General features: G+C 50.1%; 1 protein-coding gene across 1 annotated transcript in view; it reads left to right on the forward strand.

The window, feature by feature from the left end:
• The window catches only part of LOC128067560 (O-acyltransferase like protein-like), a 65,420-nt gene that overhangs the window by 35,966 nt on the left and 11,330 nt on the right, over positions 1-18,124 (forward strand). The window contains exons 8-11 of the mRNA XM_052660594.1: positions 5,574-5,675; positions 10,889-11,054; positions 13,045-13,124; positions 17,776-17,889. Of these exons, the coding sequence (XP_052516554.1) occupies positions 5,574-5,675; positions 10,889-11,054; positions 13,045-13,124; positions 17,776-17,889 (462 nt within the window). The remainder of the gene's footprint in view (positions 1-5,573; positions 5,676-10,888; positions 11,055-13,044; positions 13,125-17,775; positions 17,890-18,124) is intronic.

The following is an 18,124-nucleotide window of genomic DNA, read 5'->3' on the forward strand; positions in this document are numbered from 1 at the left end:
GTTTTTTGGGTCTGTTCTTTGGGGGTTGGGGTGAAATCTGCATCAGATAAATGAATCACTCCCAGTGAATGATTCAGTGGCACTGAGTGCATTCACTCTGTTGCACAACTACCCCTTCTGTCTGGTTCCAAAACATTTTCATCACCCTCAGGGAAACCTCACCATTTTCTTATTTCTTCCCACCTCACACCCATGAAGCAGTTTCCCCCAGTCCCTCCTGCCTCCAGTTCTTAAAAACCTGCTTGCTCTAGTGTGGATTTACCCATACAAGCGGCTCACACAGCGTGCTCTTGTGCCTGGCTGCTTTCAGCTAGCATGATGTTTATGAAGTTCATCTATGTTGAAGCACTTATCAGTACTTCGTTTCTTTTTATGGCTGAATATTATTCCTTGTATGGCAGACCGCCGAAATCGCCACTTTAAACATAAGGGAGCTGAGCATGAAGGGCGTGGTCCAGGCAGTCTGGTCCCAGAGTCCGAGCTCCAGCCTCTGTGCTGGCCTGTCTCTGCCTGTTTGCAGTTACGTATCCCTTCCTTCAGAGGGAGATGGTGATGGTAGATGGCATCATTAAGTGCTAGGCATTCATCCATCCAGGGGCTTCCCGATGGCTCGGCAGGTAAAGAATCCACCAGCCAATGCAAGAGACGAAGGAGACGTGGGTTCGGTCCCTAGGTTGGGAAGATCCCCTGGAGGAGGAAATGGCAACCCACTCCAGTATTCTTGTCTGGGAAATCGCACAGACAGAGGAGCCTGGTGGGATACAGTCCATAGCGTCGCCAAAGAGTCGCACGGACTTAGTAACTGAGCACGCACGCACGCTCCTCCGTCCAACCGTGCTCTGTCCGATAGAGAGCGCCCAGATAGGCGAGAGTCCACCATCTGCAGTGAACAAGACTATGACATCGGGGCTACTGGGCACCAGGCGTTCCAAGAGAGCTTAGCTGGGTCTAACCAGGCAGTCGAAATCCAAGTGCAGGATGGGAGCCTCTGCAGGGCGGGGAGGTCTGCCCAGGGGACAGCGATTCAAAGACCAGGGCTCTGTTTCCTGCAAGGAAGCTAGTAAGAACACAGCAAACAAAAGATGCCATATGCTGGCTGGGGCTGGTCAGCAGGGCTCCAGGCCCGGGAGGGGAGCTGGCAAGGACAGAACAGGACAGCTGGAACCAAAGCAAACTCAAGGCGGAGACCTGCCACCAGGAGGGAAGCATGGAGGGCATGAAAGGCCGCTGGTCACCCTGGGCTGTCAGCGGGAATCAAGAGACAGCCCAGAGCCACTGGGTCAGCCCCAAGAGGTCCGCAACCCAGGCCAACGCTCCTGAGATTCCAGATGGCCCCGAAAACTTCCCTGGTGGCTCAGATGGTAAAGAATCTGCCTGCATGCAGGAGGCCCAGGTTCGATCTCTGGGCTGGGAATATTCCCCCTGGAGAAGGGAATGGTTACACACTCCAGTATTCTTGCCTGGAGAATCCCATGGACAGAGGAGCCTGGCGGGCTACAGTCCATGGGACCACAAAGAGTCGGAGGTGACTGAGCGACTAACACTTTCCCTTACGGTGAAGACAGCATACCTGACTCTGGGCTCGGTCTGGGGCCTGGGGAGCGCTGGGCCTTCCCCAGTGCTTCTCAGAATGTAGTCTCAGCATCGCCGGGAAGCTTGGGAGAAATGCAGATTCTCGGGCCCCACTCCGGCCCACGACCAGGCACTCTGACTGTAACAAGCCCTCCAGGCGATGCTGCCCTCGGCTCCCATCTGAGAACCCCCGTGCCAGCCCCAGCATGCAGGGTGAGGACGCCAGAGTGAGACCCAGCAGGTCCTGTCACAATCAGGAGACCGAGATGTGTGTTTCTTCTTTCTTTCCTCCTATTTGCTTCTGTTTCTCCTGGCCCGTCTCCGTGACTGTTGTCGTTTTCCCTTTCTCCTTCCAATTTTCATTTTATTACTTTAGGAAGTGCACGTGGTCTGTTCGTTTTCTTTCCAACATTGGAAATATTGCTAATAGTGAAAATATGTCACTGCCGCTATGCTAAGAAACACTTTGATCCCATACAGTTGTGATGATCAGCCTCCATCAGGCCCGTTTTCATAGCCGAGAAAGTTGATGTTGGAGATAACATAACCTAAGCCCCCCAACCCCTCCTCAGCTAGAGTATATTTCAGTATAATCAGAACTGAAATGTAATGTCTATTTTACACCGAGACCATGTCTGAGCAGCTGTGTCACTAATACATGTAACATGTGCGAGTGTGTGCTCAGTTGCTCACTTGTCTCTGACTCTCGAGACCCTGTGGACTGTAGGCGGCCAGGCCCCTCTGTCCGTGGAATTCGCTGGGCGAAAATACTGGAGCAGGTTGCCGTTGCCTTCTCCAGGGGCTCTTCTCCCAGGGATCGAATCTGCCTGCAGCTCCCACGTCAGCAGGCAGATTCTTGACCACTGAGCCACCTGGGAAACAATAGATTACATAGTGAGACCTAAGACTTCTGTCACTGATGACGGTTTTGGAATGCTGCTTCTATCTCTCAGATTGAGCTGATTTCATATATCTCTCCTGCAGGATTTTATTCTTTCCCAGTCTGTTTGGGTTTCCTGGGTCTTCTTAGCCTCTTGGAACCTCTTGTCTCGCTCGGAGCCTGTTTTCCTGCCAGCCTTTCTCTTTTCATGTCTCTGTCAACTTGAGACAGTGCTTGCCCACACACAGAGGGAGACCCTGATTCATTCTTTCTGGAAACTAAGAGGCAGCTGGAACCAGAATTGGCCATGCTACTTCCTCAACTGAGTGCTCTCTTTCACTTGTTTTTATAAATTTTGTTTCTATTATAGTGAATCCGGCTTGCTGCATTTCAAAAGAAACTCCTGCTGGCAGAGAGTAAAGACAGTCTCTAACCCTCACTGATCTCTTCCAAGTCCCGCCCAACACACACACACACACACACACACACACACACACACACACACACACACCTTCTTTTGCAATAGGAAACACACTTGTTCTTTAGAGAAACACTGACAAGGGTCATGGGTTATTGCTGCTACTAAGTTGTAGGTTGCTATATGTTGTTACATTTCCGGTGCCACGTCGGTAGACCAGCGCTCCTTGATCGGTTCAGAAGCAGGCTTTGTGACCATGATCTTGCGGTGCTCGATTGAAATGCCAAACATTAGCTATGCTTGGAAAGAACCTAAAGAGCAGCTGGGTGAGGATATTGATTCCGAAGTGAAGGAAATGGTCTTTCTCGAAGGCAAGTCGGGTGTTTGCTTTGACATCCCTGCTGCGTCAGTAACAGCAGTCCAGAAGAGTGGCGTGATGCATGCGCGGGCCGCTTTCTGTGGCCACGGAGCAGCCAGAGCGCGAAGGTCCACGGGAAGGATATCGCGACTCCCGAGGGCAGGGGGAGGACAATGGAGGCCTCAGGATGGCACGAGGGCAACTGAGGTGTCAGGAGACAGCAGGAAAGAAGTAGGAGCTTCAGAGGACAGCGATCAGGAGGCGGCAGCAAAAGTAACAGATTCTGAAACAAAGACCAGAAGCGGAGTTTTAATAAAGCTTTTGGGAAGTAATTTGAAGTAGAGGATTTATTTGGCAAAACAGAGTTATGTTCAGCAACGTGGAACTGAACATTATTTTTCATGCAAAATTAAAAGCATATTGTATTTCCTTCCTGACCACTTGCCCAGTCCCCATCTCTTTGAGAGAGAAAAGCTTCATCTAAATTATTTCATCTGATTGATGACTGTCATTTATAACTTTACTGCTATTTCTGTCTTGGATTCAGTTCAGTTCAGTTCAGTCACTCAGTCGTGTCCGACTCTTTGCGACCGCATGAATTGCAGCACGCCAGGCCTCTCTGTCCGTCACCAACTCCTAGAGTTTACCCAAACTCATGTCCATCGAGTCGGTGATGCCATCCAGCCATCTCATCTTCTGTCATCCCCGTCTCCTCCTGCCCTCAATCCCTCCCAGCATCAGGGTCTTTTCCGATGAGTCAGCTCTTTGCATTGGGTGGCCAAAGTAGTGGAGTTTCAGTCCTGAGTTTCAGCATCAGTCCTTCCAATGAACACCCAGGACTGATCTCCTTTAGGATGGACTGGTTGGATCTCCTTGCAGTCCAAGGGACTCTCAAGAGTCTTCTCTAACACCACAGTTCAAAAGCATCAATTCTTTGGCGCTCAGCTTTCTTCATAGTCCAACTCTCACATCCATACCCGAGTACTAGAAAACCCATAGCCTTTACTAGACGGACCTTTGTTGGCAAAGTAATGTCTCTGCTAATGTTGTCTAGGTTGGTCATAACTTTCCTTCCAAGGAGTAAGCGTCTTTTAATTTCATGGCTGCAATCTGTCTTGGGTATCCCTTTGGAAAAGGTGTATGGATTCATTACATATTCTAATGTATTGTCTATAGATTATAAGATAAAGTCAAACGTGTATCTGCTGATACTTTTTAAGTTGACCTATCTTTATACTTAGAAATGTCTCTTAATAGTAGGCTTCCCTGGTGCCTCAGATGGTAAAGACTCTCCTGCAATACAGGATCCCTGGGTCAGAAAGATCCCCTGGAGAAGGAAATGGCAACCCACTCCAGTATTCTTGCCTGGAGAACTCCATGGACAGAGGAGCCTGGTGGGCCACAGTCATGGGGTTGCAGAGTCAGGCATTACTGAGCAACTCTCATGCACATGTTGTTACTAAGTCGTGTCCAACCTTTTGCGACCCCATGGACGGCAGCACACCAGGCTTCCCTGTCCTTCACCATCTCCCAGAGCTTGCTCAAACTCATGTCCATTGAGTCGGTGATGCCATCCAATCATCTCATGCTCTGTCGTCCCCTTCTCCTTTTGCCTTCAGTCTTTCCCAGGATCAGGGTCTTTTCCAATGAGCTGGCTCTTTGCCAAAGTATTGCAGCTTCAGCTTCAGCATCAGTCCTTCCAAAGAATATTCAGGGTTGATTTTCTTGGTGTTGGAGGAGACTCCTGAGAGTTCCTTGGACTGCATGGAGATCAACAGTCCATCCTAAAGGAAACCTAGAGGCTCATCACTATAAATGTTAAAAGGTAGAAATTTACTGGTGGGTCAGTGGTTAGGACTCTGCACTTTCATTGCTGAGAGCTTGAGTTCAATCCCTGGCCTGGGAACTCAGATCCTATGCACACCTGAAACAAATAAGAAAGGAAAGAAAAGGAACAGAATAAGTGTCAAAAGCACGGGAAACTCAAAAGGTACAAACCTCCAGGTATAAAACCAGTATGTACTAGGAATGGAATGTACCACACGATAAACATAACGCTGATGTTTGTTAGATAAGAAAGTGCTTAAGAGAGTACATCCTAAGCATTCTCGTCACAGGCTGCTGCCTCGGCCTGGCTCCCGTAGGGAGGAAGATGCTGAGCTCCAGGTGCCTGGCCGTGGACGCGTACCGTGAGCAGGGAGAAAGCTGTTACTGTTTTTAGTCTTAAAGATGTTTCGGTACTGCAGCGTCACTTACTCTTTCCTGATAGAGACAGGCAAATTGCTCAGCCCGCGAACTGCATCACCGATCAGTCATTCCTGTCACTTACTCTTCTCTTCTCTCAGTGGCTGGTTAAGTGCAAGATCATTTTTAAAGATGCGACAGAATTCAGACAAAGGAATAACCCCTCGCGTCATACTCAGATACTTTTTCAGTCGCCTTATAAGGTAGGTTATTCATACAATCTTTCTTTATTGCTGCGTTATCATTTATTATTTTAAGTCCTTAACCCTCCTTTGAAAGAATTTTCAAAGAAAAACTGAAAGAAAAATGGTTTTCTTTCATTTAGACCATGTTTAAATGTGGTTGCTCTTTCTTGTTTAATAGCTTTGGCAGTGGAAGATACCAGTACTCATGGTATTTTTCCTAATAAAACTTGAACTATATTAAATCCACAAAAACCTCCTTATTTCTAAAGCTAATGGACAGCAGGTTTCAATGAATATACAGTCAGATTCCCATGAAATCTATGTTCAACAGAATTTGTATAGCTCCTGTAAATTAGTAGTGATTGGAGCCTGTAATAAGGATTAATGGTAAGAATAAACATAGAATAAGATACAATCAGCAAAGGGGCTGGTGGAAGCTCGGGATGATGGTCGTTCCCATAAGAAGGCAGACAGGATGGTAGTATTCTTTACGCATGCCTGGTTGGTTGGATCCGAATGGAATACAATACTGGGACAGAATATGGAACCAGTGGGATAGCAGGGTGGCAGTGATGTAATGAGACAGTAGAAGTGTAGGGAGAAAAAGAAACGTCTACCTATGTGAGCCACCATTTAAAAATTTATACGCTTTTAAAATCATGGTTTGCGGCTAAGCTGGAGCCCAGTTCTGGTTACTGAGGGTCCCTGGCTCTGTTGCTACACGGCACCGTCACAAATAGCAAGGGGAGTGTTGAAACAGTCTTCCGGGCCCGTCAGACGGACTGCGTAAGATCTGATTCCAGTCTGCCTGGGCGTGCCTTCTGATTCAGTCATTTACAGCAGTGTGACCTTGAGTAAGTGTCTCAACCTTTCCGTGCTTGAGTTTCCTCATCTTAAAAATGAGCAGAATCATGGCTCTCACTTCACTGGACTCTTGAGAGAATCAAAACAGATAACGCAGGCAAAGAATTTAGACAATGTGACAGGTAGTATGCCCTCAGTAAATATAAGCTATCATTATTACTGTTGTTATTTTTACCTTTTAACTTCTCTGGTTAATAGTTTAAGAATGAGTTTAAGCTAAGAAATAGAACTTTACTGCCTTTGTGGTTTCTTCCAAGCTCCATTAAATCTAGTCCTCGCCCTGAAGGCTTGACAGAATGCTTTTTCTTGCAACATCTTTTGGGGATGAACACTGGGCGGAGCAGCCAGTCTTGCCCTGCGTTCTTCTGGAGGAGAGGGCCCGGCATTCAGGCCCAGCGTTCTCGGTGATAAGTGCTCAGGCAGGTTGTTAGGGGTTGGGGTGTGGGATCCAGTGGCCTGGTGGGTGCTGCCTGGGAAACCCTTCAGAAGAACAGCCCCAGAGCTGGGGGGTGAAGACTCAGACATGTTTTCCTGGGCAGATAAAGCAGTCGTTGGGGCCGAGAGCCCAGAGTGGGGGAGGGTGCAGTGGTGAAGCCTCACGGGGCCAGATGCTGGCGAGGGTCCCGGGGGTGACGTGTTGTGGGATGTGCCCTGGCCGTGGGCACGGAGGATATGGAGAGGGCGCCAACCGCAGACACGCAGACTTTCCAGCTCAAGTGACATGGGGGATGGGGAGGACGTTCTTGAGATGGGGAGCTCTGGGAGAGTGCCAGCTGGGAGCCAGGAAGAGAGCGAATGAGTCCAAGCTGGGACAGAACATCGTTGCGGTACGGGGGCAAGGGCAGGAGAGGCAGACCAGGTGGGGGCTTCTGCAAGCTTCAGAAAATGTGAAAGCCCAGCTTCTAGGGGGTAAAACCTTACCAGTATCTCACAGGAAACAAGGAGGGAAGAGGCTCCAGACCCCTAAACCTGTGGGATTGTTCCAAGTAGGAGCCACTAGTTAAAAATTAGCTTACTACTGGGATTCCCCGTTGGTCCAGTGGTTAAGAACCTGACTTCCAGATGCAGGGGGCCCGGGTTCGACCCTTGGTCGAGGAACTAAGACCCCACAAGCTTTGGGGCTACTGAGTCCACTCTCTCTAGAGCCTGCGTGTCACAACGAAGATCTAACCCAGCCAAATAAATACATATTTAAAAGAAAGAAATGATACTTTTTCTAAAAAATTAGTTTGTGGATGTGTGGACTCTGTCATGTCCAGCTCTTTGCGACCCCATGGACTGCAGCCCACCAAGCTCCTCTGTCCATCGACTTCCAGGCAAGAATACTGGAGTGGGTTGCCATTTCCTCCTCCAGGGGATCTTCCCGACCCAGGGATTGAACCCGTCTCCTGCATCTCCTGCATTGGCAAGCAGATTCTTCTCCTCTGCACCACCTGGGAAGCCCCCACCCATTGGTTTAAGTTAAAAAAAATATTGATAATAACGTCTAACTGTAGCAGAAGGTTATATACTAAAAATAAAGGCACCCCTTCCAGTCTCACCTCCCACAGGACAGCTCTGGTAACAGCTTCTTCTGAATTAATTCTTGCAGGGACTTTCCGTGTATTTATATATTCTTTTCCGCACCCATGAATAGAACTATGCTTAATACTGCATTATTTTGCACATAGCTTTTTTAACTTAATGATTCGGCATCTTTCTCTAACTGCATGGAAGGACTCACCTCACTGATTTTGAGGTTGCCGGGATGGCGCCATGTGGGTGGACCATCCATCATGTATTTAGCCGCTCTCCATGAATGGAGATTCATGCTCCATGAATGGAGCATGAAGGTGATTTCCAAGTTTTTTGCAGTCTTATTAGACAGTGACACGAAGTCTGTACATTTTTGTGCAACTGTCTGGGCACGTTTGCAGGGTAAATTCCTACGAGTGGAATCGATGGTTCGGTGCATTGAATGTACTGATGGATGTTTTCCAGTTGACCTTCCCACCCGGCCAGGTATGAGAAGGCCGCTTCTCACACCCCCATGGCACTGGCTAGTATCAGAGGTTTTAATCTTTGCAAACCCACTTTGACTTTGAATCTTCAAGTTTGGACAAACACTTGAAGGGGATGTATATTTATATGACACGTCCCACGTTTCAAACAGTTATTTTTTTTTAAACTTTTTATTTTGTACTGGGGTACGGCTGATTAACAATGCTGTGACAGTTTCCGGTGGACAGCAAAGGGACTCAGCCATGCATATCCGTGTGTCCACTCTTCCCCAGACTCCCTCCCATCCAGGCTGCCACATAACAGTGAGCGGAGTTCCCTGTGCTCTGCAGTGGGTCCTTGTTGGTGATCCATTTTAAGATTTTTTTTTTTATATTTATTTATTTGGCTGCATCGAGTCTTAATCCCCCAGTGAGGTCTGCGGGCTTAGTTGTCCTGAGGCATGTGGAATCTTCCTGGACCAGGGATCAAGCCCACATCCCCTGCACTGCAAGGTGGATTCCTTACCTCTGGGCCATCAGGGAAGTCCTGGTTATCCATTTTAAATATAGCCTTGTGCACCTGTTCTTCTCAAACTCCCTGACTCTCCCTTCCCCCGACCCGTCCCCCTGGCAACCATAACTCCATTCTCCGACTTCAGTTTTCTTAGTGATATCTTGATTCTTAGAAAATCTGAGGAGGCGGGAGTCCTCCTTCTCCTTAGAGGAAGCTAAGGAACCGTCAGCCCCCTTTTCCGCAGGAGAGGAAAGGGAGGAGTGACCCGATTTTCTCAGTGTGAAAAATTTGGACAAAACTAGAACTCATGTCTCTGTGTCCTTTCCCCTGTAACCCTTCAGGCGTGGCCCGCCAGCAGCCTCCGCTCCCCCCACCAGCCTGGCCACGAGCCTGCCCGAGGCGGGATGCCGCCTCTACCTGGGTCCCCTCCGGAGGGTATCTGACCCAGACTCCGGTTCAGAGGGGAGCTGGGGCCACCTGGTTCTCCTGGGGAGATGGAGATGACAGATGGTGGGGGGAGGCTGGGGCAGGGGTGCGAGCCCAGGCTCGAGGGAGCATCCACACAGCAGCGTGGTCCCATATCCGCACAGCAGTGCAGTCAGACGGCTGACTGGGCAGGACCCAGGACCCGGCCAGGGCTCTGCGGCTGCAGCCTGAGCTGGTCCAGGAAGGTGCATCCTGGCAGAGTCAGCGCCCTTGCCCTCAGACTCTGATCAGCAACCTTAGGCCTGCTCCCAGATACCCACCACCCTCCTGCCCTCCTGATGCCCTCTAGGAAGGAGGTCATCTCTGTGGGATGCAGACCTGAGGCGGAGTGCAGACCCGAGGCTGGGTGCTGACCCACACCTCTGCTGGGGCTGCTCCTCTAGCCGCCCTGCCCTCCCCCATCTGTCACCCCCCACCCCAGGCCCTGAAGCCCCTCCGAGATGTTTAGAGATGCTTCTGGGCCATGGGCTCTCTGCCCTTGTACTGCCCTGGATTTTCACATATATTCTTTAAAAAAAGAGGGCTCTGCTGGGGGCCACCCAGAAGCCACATCCCCATTGCATGTGCCTTCTGTGTGGTCCATAAGCCACCCCCCCCTCCCCCAGAGATGGGCAGACCAGGCAGACAGGCTGCAAATATCCAATATTCAGGCCTCTGAAAGAAAAGAGTGCAAAATAGCTCAATAGTTTTTCATATTGGCTATCTGTTGAAATGACAATATTTTGAATGTATTGACCAGATGAAGTATATTATTAAAACTAATTGTACTGTTGACTTTTTAAAATGCGGCTGCTGGATTGTGCTAACTGAACAGCTGATGTGGCTAGAATTATTATATTCTATTGAACAGCCCCAGTCTAGACACTAGTGCCCCCTTCATCAGCTTGTAGCTGCCCCAGATCCTGCTTGGAAGGAGGTGGTGTGTGAGAGAAGGAAGGAGGAAATGAAGTGAGGCAGGAAGGGAGGATACGAGGGGGTATGGAAAGCTATTTTCATCTAGCGAGGCCCCTGAAAGGAACAGGTAACAGCGTCAGATCTCAGTACATATGGTTGGACCATCTTGGGTAAGTGACTCCAACTTCTCTGAGCTCTAATTTGCTCAGCAGTAAAAGTGACATCATAGTTACTGGGCAGGTTTAGACGTTCCTAGCAGAGTGGCTTACACATGACTTGCTCCATGAAGAACAGTATTTTTGCATCAGTAGCACCTATCCCGCTTTGAACCCACGACTGAATGGAAGGTTTGAGGGGTGAGTGAGGAGGTGGCCCCTGCCCCAGGACAGTCCATTTTTGAGCATCCTATCCACCATCGCTATGTGACCCCCCCACCCCGGGGGACTGAATGGAACCCCAGGAGAATCATTCGCTCCCCGGCTCTTTCCCGCCAGGCTGCAGCCTCTTCACCTGTACTCGGTGTGCCTGTTGGTTGGATCGTTCTCCCTTGTGCCCTGGGGGCCCGTCTGGGAGGTGCCCAAGCTTCACCTGGAGAACTGCCGGCGTGCCTGGTGGACCAACTTGCTGTTGCTAAATAACTTCCTGTCGGTCCAGGATGCGGTGCGTTCAAGTCTTCCGCGAGGGGGAGGAGGGGCGCAATCCGGCGCGTGTTCCCGGGCCAGCCCGAGTCTGATCCCCTTTCTTCTGGCGATGCTGTAGGAAGGTGGGCTGTGGGAGGGAGGTTCGCCTCGAGTGTGAGCTGGAGGTTGCTGCACCAGCCCTGGCGGGGTGGGCGCCGGGAAAGCAGAGAGGGAGCGGGGCGGGGGCCCGGGGGCGGGTCAGCTGGACGCAGCTGCCCCCGCCCCATCACTGTGCAGTCTGGGGCCACGCCACCCCAGCGGGAAGGACGCCTTCTTCACCTCCACCCAGAGAACCGAGATTGGGACGGAAGGAGTCACCACACCCTCCCCGTAATGAATTCTACCCCATGTCCAGCCAGATCTGACAACGTCTGTGTATATGGGTCATGCTTCTTCGAAGCCTCAGCTTCCTCCTGATGAGCTTGGAGCAAATGGAAGTGAACTAGTTGTAATTAAACTGCGTCAATGATTTTGCACCTGCCTCGAAAGCACTGCAGAGAAGGAAATGGCACCCCACTCCAGCATTCTTGCCTAGAGAATCCGGTGGACAGAGGAGCCTGGTGGGCTGCTGTCCATAGGGTCGCACAGAGTCAGATACGACTGCAGCGGCTTGGCATGCATGCATGCGTTGGAGAAGGAAATGGCAACTGACTCCAGTGTTCTTGCCTGGAGAATCCCAGGGATGGCAGAGCCTGGTGGGCTGCCGTCTATGGGGTCGCACATAGTCGGACACGACTGAAGCAACTCAGCAGCAGCAGCAGAAAGCACTGCTGAAGGGAGAATCACTAAGTGTGACTGCGTGACCACCGACCAGCCAGATGGCTGCCTTTGGTTCACAAGGGCCCGGCCGCTTCGACAGGGCTTCCGTCACTAACTGCCTTCAGGCGGACCCCCGTCACTCTCCGTGATGGGGGGCCCTGGAGCAGAGGCCCGGCCGCCTTCCCAGGTGCAGACCGGCTGGGGTCATAGGTGGGGTGAGCAAAGCTGTCACTTCTGATTAGCCTGGTCTCCTCAGGAGCGACGGGGTGGGAGGGGAGACCGAGGTGCCTCTCATCTCTGAAGCCCTGGGGAGACTTGCCCCCAGAAGTCATCTCACCCTTAATTAGAGACACAGGGGCCACCTCGCGCCCCACAGGCACAGACAGCCTGGGACGAGGTCACTCCGGCCAGCTGCTCTCAAGTCAGTCATGCGTGGGAACTCCGGGGTTTCCCGCAAACACTCGTCTGCAGCCAGACCTCTGTTCTCAATGAGCACGGTCTATCAAATCAAAAATAGAATAAAATAAATGAACACATTCTGTCCACCTGGAATTGCGGGAAGGGCAAGGAAGAGACAAGAACACGGGCCCTCCGACCCCAACCGTGCTGTGAGGGTAATTACTCCTCACATCCGTGACACGGTGGTGGAATTCAGTTCCCACCGCTGCCCTGGGAGATTAGCTGTGATTGTTGTCTTAAACAAGAGAGAAAGCGTGTCTGAATTTCCAGGGTGTAAAATGGCAATAATAATACCTACTCCCCTGGGATTGTTAGGAGGGTGAGTTGAGATGCTGCTGCTGCTGCTAAGTTGCTTCAGTCGTGTCCGACTCTGTGGGACCCCGTAGATGGCAGCCCAGCAGACTCCTCTGTCCCTGGGATTCTCCAGGTAAGAATACTGGAGTGGGTTGCCATTTCCTTCTCCAACGCATGCATGCATGCTAAGCCGCTTCAGTCATGTCTGACTCTGTGACCCTATGGACAGCAGCCCACCAGGCTCCTCTGTCCACCGGATTCTCTAGGCAAGAGCACTGGAGTGGGTTGCCATTTCCTTCTCCAGAGTTAAGATGAGGTATGTGAAATATCTTTAACTCAAGTGCTTTCTCTTCCCGTGGAAATCGCCTCACCCGCCCCTAAGTTCCTCCTTCTGGTCCCGGGAGATGAGCCACTGGTTAATTGGAGGAGAGGGGTGACCTTTGCTGGTCTCTTTCCAGTGCAACGGCTGGACGTGGTATCTTGCCAATGACTTTCAATTCCATCTCACCACCCCGGTGATCGTCTTCATCCACGGAAAGTGAGTCTAATTGAAACAAGTGTTTCTCCTCACCTGGCCTCTTTCTTAAAACTCTTAGAGAGCCCTCAGTTCTGGGCAAAGCAGCTGTTACAATTTAGAATTGAGAAACCCACTTTTCAGAAGCGTGTGGACCCTGACTCCACCACTGTTTACTTCTTCCGCATTCTCCTCTAGTCTTTGTGTTTTTTTTTTTTTTTCCACTTCACTGTTCTTATAAACATTTCCGCATAAGCATGTGGCCTGCTGGCTGGTCAGGTTTATGGTTTATATGCCATCTTTTGTGGTGGGCGCTTAGATGGTTTCCAGTGTTTCCTGATTATAAATGGCTCCTCAGCACATGTCTTTGAACACGCCCCTTTCTCCTCTTCTGTATTTATTTCCTTGGGAACCTGTTTCCTGGTGAAATTATTAGGTCAAAGGCTAAGAACAATTTTGTAGTGCTTGTTACATATCATGAAATGAATCTTCAGAAAGAATGAGATAATTTATAGTGCCCCAAGTAAGACATCAGTGTGCCTGCTTCTCCACCTTGGGTGTTTATCTCCTTAATTTTGTTAGTTTTGGAAAAGCTCTAAGGCCTCAATAATTCACAGGAAACCTTAAAAGTTGTGGATTATTCACGCCATATTTTAAAAGATTTGGTATTCTTTTTTGTTCAAATACATGTTCAATTTAAGAAACACTGGAAAACATTACGCTAAAGAAAGGGGAAAAAACCCAATCACCTTAGGCCTGTTTCCTCACTTAAGGAGAGTGATTTCACTGTCGGTGTTTATTCTTCGCTGCTTTTATTCTTAAATTGTAAGAGCTGCTTTGCCCAGAACTGGGAGCTCTTTTATACATGAAAGAATTCTGCATATATACTTTGGACATTTGTTTTAATAGTTTAATGATGTAATCATTTTCCTATATTACTTTATTTTTCAAGTGAATGTACTTTTTAAAAAAATTATTTTTGTTTATTTTTGGCTGTTCTGGGTCTTTGTTGCTTCCTGGGCTTTCTCTAGTTGCAGAGCTCAGGCTTCTCATTTTGGTGACTCCTCTTGTCTCAGAGCAAGGCTCTAGGCACAGACATCAGTAGTTGCGCACACAGGCCAAGCTGCTGCGGCTGGCAGACTTAGCTGTCCCAAGGCATGTGGGATCTTCTCGGACCAAGGATCGAACCCAATGCCCCTGCGTTAGCAGGTGAATTCTTAACCACTGGGTCCCCAGGGAAGTGCCTTAAGTAAACAGACTTTCCATGTCTGTATAGTATTTCGTATTTGTGAATGAACTGTAGTTTACCAATAGCTTCTTCTAGGATTATTCCTCGATTATTCCTGCCTATACCTTCCTAAATAGATGATTTCCAATTCTGTGCTTTTACCAGTAACAGTCTCAGAAACATCTTTGTAGTTACCATTTGTCTCCAACTCTGATATTTCTAGAATGCAGGTTCTTAAGAAGAGTTTCAGAGTCAAAGGGCATGAGTGTCTTTGGAGATCTTGAAGTATAATGACAGATAGCTTGCCTTAAAGGTTGTAGCAGTATTCAATCCTCTGGTCATCTAACTATACCATTGCCAGTATGGACTCAACAAGATCTATATCTTGCTTTTTAAAAATGATTACTTGAAGATATATAAGAAAACATTCATTTTTCACATCTAATTTGTAAGTCTTTGATTACTGGGCATGGAGCTGAGTTCCAAATATGTGTTGACTAGCTCTGTTTTGTGGTTACCTGTTAATGCTCTTTGCAAGGGGACATTTAAGTCACAGGCTGACCTGTGATGTTGCCCACTCCAGTGCTATGCAAACAGTCAAGCATCTTAGGCAAGGAAAATGCATACTGGTTTTAATTTAAGAATTGAACATTTTTTTTAAAGGCAGATCTATTGTTTTACATGCACATCTGAAGCACATTAAGTTTTCTAATTGCAAATGTAAGAGATTTTGGCTGACTACTTTTAAAAATATGTCCCACCCTTCCGCTAGGCACAGAGGTGGATTGCTGGTATAGAGTTTGAGTCAGAAGATGTGGGTTCAAAGCTGGGGGACTCAGTGTAAGTCGCTGGACTCTCGTCATTTTTCACATCTGTGAGATGGAGATGACGCACTTCACCTCAGGGTTGGAAGAGACAGCGAGATCGTACCCATGGGAACCAGCACATGCCCTCTGTGATGGGCTGTGGCTGCTGCAGGCACCTGGAGGGCAGGTGTGCGGCTCGGCCAACCCTGGAGCCTTGGCCAAGGAGGACGGGCGAGCCTCTACCGGCTCCCTCGGAGGCGCCCTGGCAGCAGGATGCCCTGACTGCTGGCATTTAGGGTGTTTAGTGAAGGAAGCGCTGGTTTCTTCCAAGGCCTCTCTCCTTGGCTTGTAGACGGCCGTGCCTCCTCACGTGGTCTTCCCTGTGGGCTCTCTGTGTCCTAATCTCTTCTTATTAAAGACACGAGTCCCGCTGGATTAGGATGCGCCCCAATGACTGACCTCATTTCACCTTAATTATCTCTCTAATGACTCCATCTCCAAATGGAGCCACACTCTGAGGTCGTGGAGGTTAGAATTTGCAGGGCTGGGGGACACGATCCAGCCCACAGCAGTCTGTCCTAGGAAGCTTTTAGTAGTTTTTGCAGCTGTGATGGCCAGCGGAGATGTGTCTGACTCCCGAGTAGAGGTGGCACGGCTTGGGCTCCAGTTCCCCAGGGAGTGAGACAATATTTACTCGAGTGCACGGGGTTTTTTATTGGATGGCCTGAGCAGATGGTTTGCCAGCCACCCACCCACCAAGGACGATGAGTTCTCAGTACCTCTGCACTCTAGGCCTGCTGGGAACCTGCTTGAGTGTCCCTGTGATCGAGACAGCCTGGCCCTGGGGTCAGCATCTTTCTGAGGGGCCATCATGGGAAGAGGGTCTCAGTTGCTCACCTGGAAACCAGCGCCACCCAAGCCTGTGAGTGTGCTACTGCGTTTAGCCTCTAAATGGAAGGGGTATAAAAAGTAGGACGTTTTCCCCTCAGAGAACACATTCGTGTAGAATTCTAGTCATTCAGGGAGGATGGAACTGGAGGGTCTGCAAAAGGCGTGATGAATTGGGACTTCCTGGTGGCCAGTGGTTAAGAACCTGCTCGTTCACTGCAGGAAGTGTGGGTTCGATCCCCGGTCAGGGAACTAAGATCCTGCATGCTTCCTGGGGGTGGCGGTGGTGGTGGTTTAGTCCCTAAGTCGTGTCCTTTGGCGACCCCATGGACTGCAGCCCACCAGGCTCCTCTGTCCATGGGGCTTCCCAGGCAAGGATACTGGAGTGGGCTGCCATTCCGTTCTCCAGGGCTCTTCCCGGCCCAGGGAGTGAGCTCACATCTCCTGCACTGGCAGACGGGTTCTTTACCACCGAGCCATAGTTCAGCAAAAAAAGAAGACATGGTAAATATAGAGCATGGTTACCATACCTGCCCTGCCCACACTCATCCATGGCAGGCATTACTAGTCAATTACTGCACCACTGAGCTAAGACGCCTCTTCCGCTCCTGAGCACAAACTGAACTAGAACTGGCGCTCTAGATGCTGATTCACTCCCTAAGTCACTGTGGTGTGAAGCGAATGGCATCTCATCTCTTCCTCACGAGGAACCATGGCACGTTCAGCACTGGACTAGGATCGCCAAAGGCAGGGTTGAGCCTGGTTGGTCTGGCATCCGTGTTGGGCATTTCTTCCACTGCAGACCCTCCTCGTCCTAACCCACCTGATTCCCAGTAGATATAACCAGATACTGTCTCACCCTGAGCCTCTGTCCCTACACCTCATTTCCTGCCTCAGAACCGAACCCTCTCAGCCTACATACAGAGTCCCAAATTTTGGAGGAATTAATTTTGTGGGGCCATCTTTGACCCAAGGGGGCTAGAAGATGGTAGGAAAATGCTTCTTTCTTTCACCCCCTTAGGACAGCTTTGAGGTGCATTTCAGAAGGCTCCACAGAACATTCTGGAAGAACTGAGCACTGACCGCCGTGATAGTGCCTTGTATCGGCCTTCCTTGTTCCCCACCCCTGCCCTCATTCTTACCTCCACACGAACCTCCTGAACCCTGACACTGGTCAGATTTGCGTTTGGACTGGGGGGAGGATCCCCGGGTTCCCCTGTTACTCTGTCCCCCTCTGCTGTGTCTCGCCTGTGCCTGCCAATCATCTCTCTCCTGAATCAATCACCACTTCTTAATTTTTATTCTGATCATTACTTTTGATTTTTCTTTTTGTCGCACCTAGCGGCACGTGGGATCTTAGTTCCCCGGCCAGGGATGGAACCCGTCCCCGCTGCCGTGGAAGTACGGAGTCTTAGCCAGTGGACCCCCAGGGGGTCCCTCCACTTCAGTCCCTCTAGTGCTTCCTGGGTGGCAAGGGACTTTCCCAAGCACGGTCTCGTTACGGTAGATTTCAGCAGGAAGGTGAACCTATTCTAAGGCAAGGATTTCGCTGCTCAGGATCGGGCTGCTAATAAGTGCTCGACACTGAAGTCTGACTCAAGCTTTTTAACTCCAGCCCAGCTCTGGACACACGTGGCCCCACGCCGGCCTCTCTCAAAGGCAGGCTGGCAGGAAGCACCTCTGGTTGCCAAGTCTGCCAGCCTTCGGTAGCCCCAGAGTGAGAAGGAAAGTGAACGTGCTCTCTTCTTTGCAGAAGTCAGCGTGCCCTCGTCCTGCTCGGGGCCACGCTGCTCCTGGCATCTTGTACCACCTCTGCTCTGCTCACACTGGCTCACAACCTTCCGGTGGCAGCTCCGTCAGAAGCCAGGTAACTGCCGCGCTTCCCAGCCCGCCAGCTCTGTCCCTTGCCTCCCCTCAGGATGGCCAGGACCTCCCAGGCAGGGCTGCTGAGTGGATGCCAGGCTCTTAGCCCTGTGCACGTAGGCTCCTGCGGAAATGTGGGCGGGAACTGTTTGGCCTGGATGGGAAAGTTCATTGTGTGTTTGTTTCCAAACCTCTGACTCTTTCAGCTGGCGCTGGGGATCTGCTCTGAACACAGGGAG

The sequence above is a fragment of the Budorcas taxicolor genome, chromosome 22 (assembly GCF_023091745.1).
Source record: "Budorcas taxicolor isolate Tak-1 chromosome 22, Takin1.1, whole genome shotgun sequence".
Lineage (NCBI taxonomy): Eukaryota > Metazoa > Chordata > Mammalia > Artiodactyla > Bovidae > Budorcas > Budorcas taxicolor.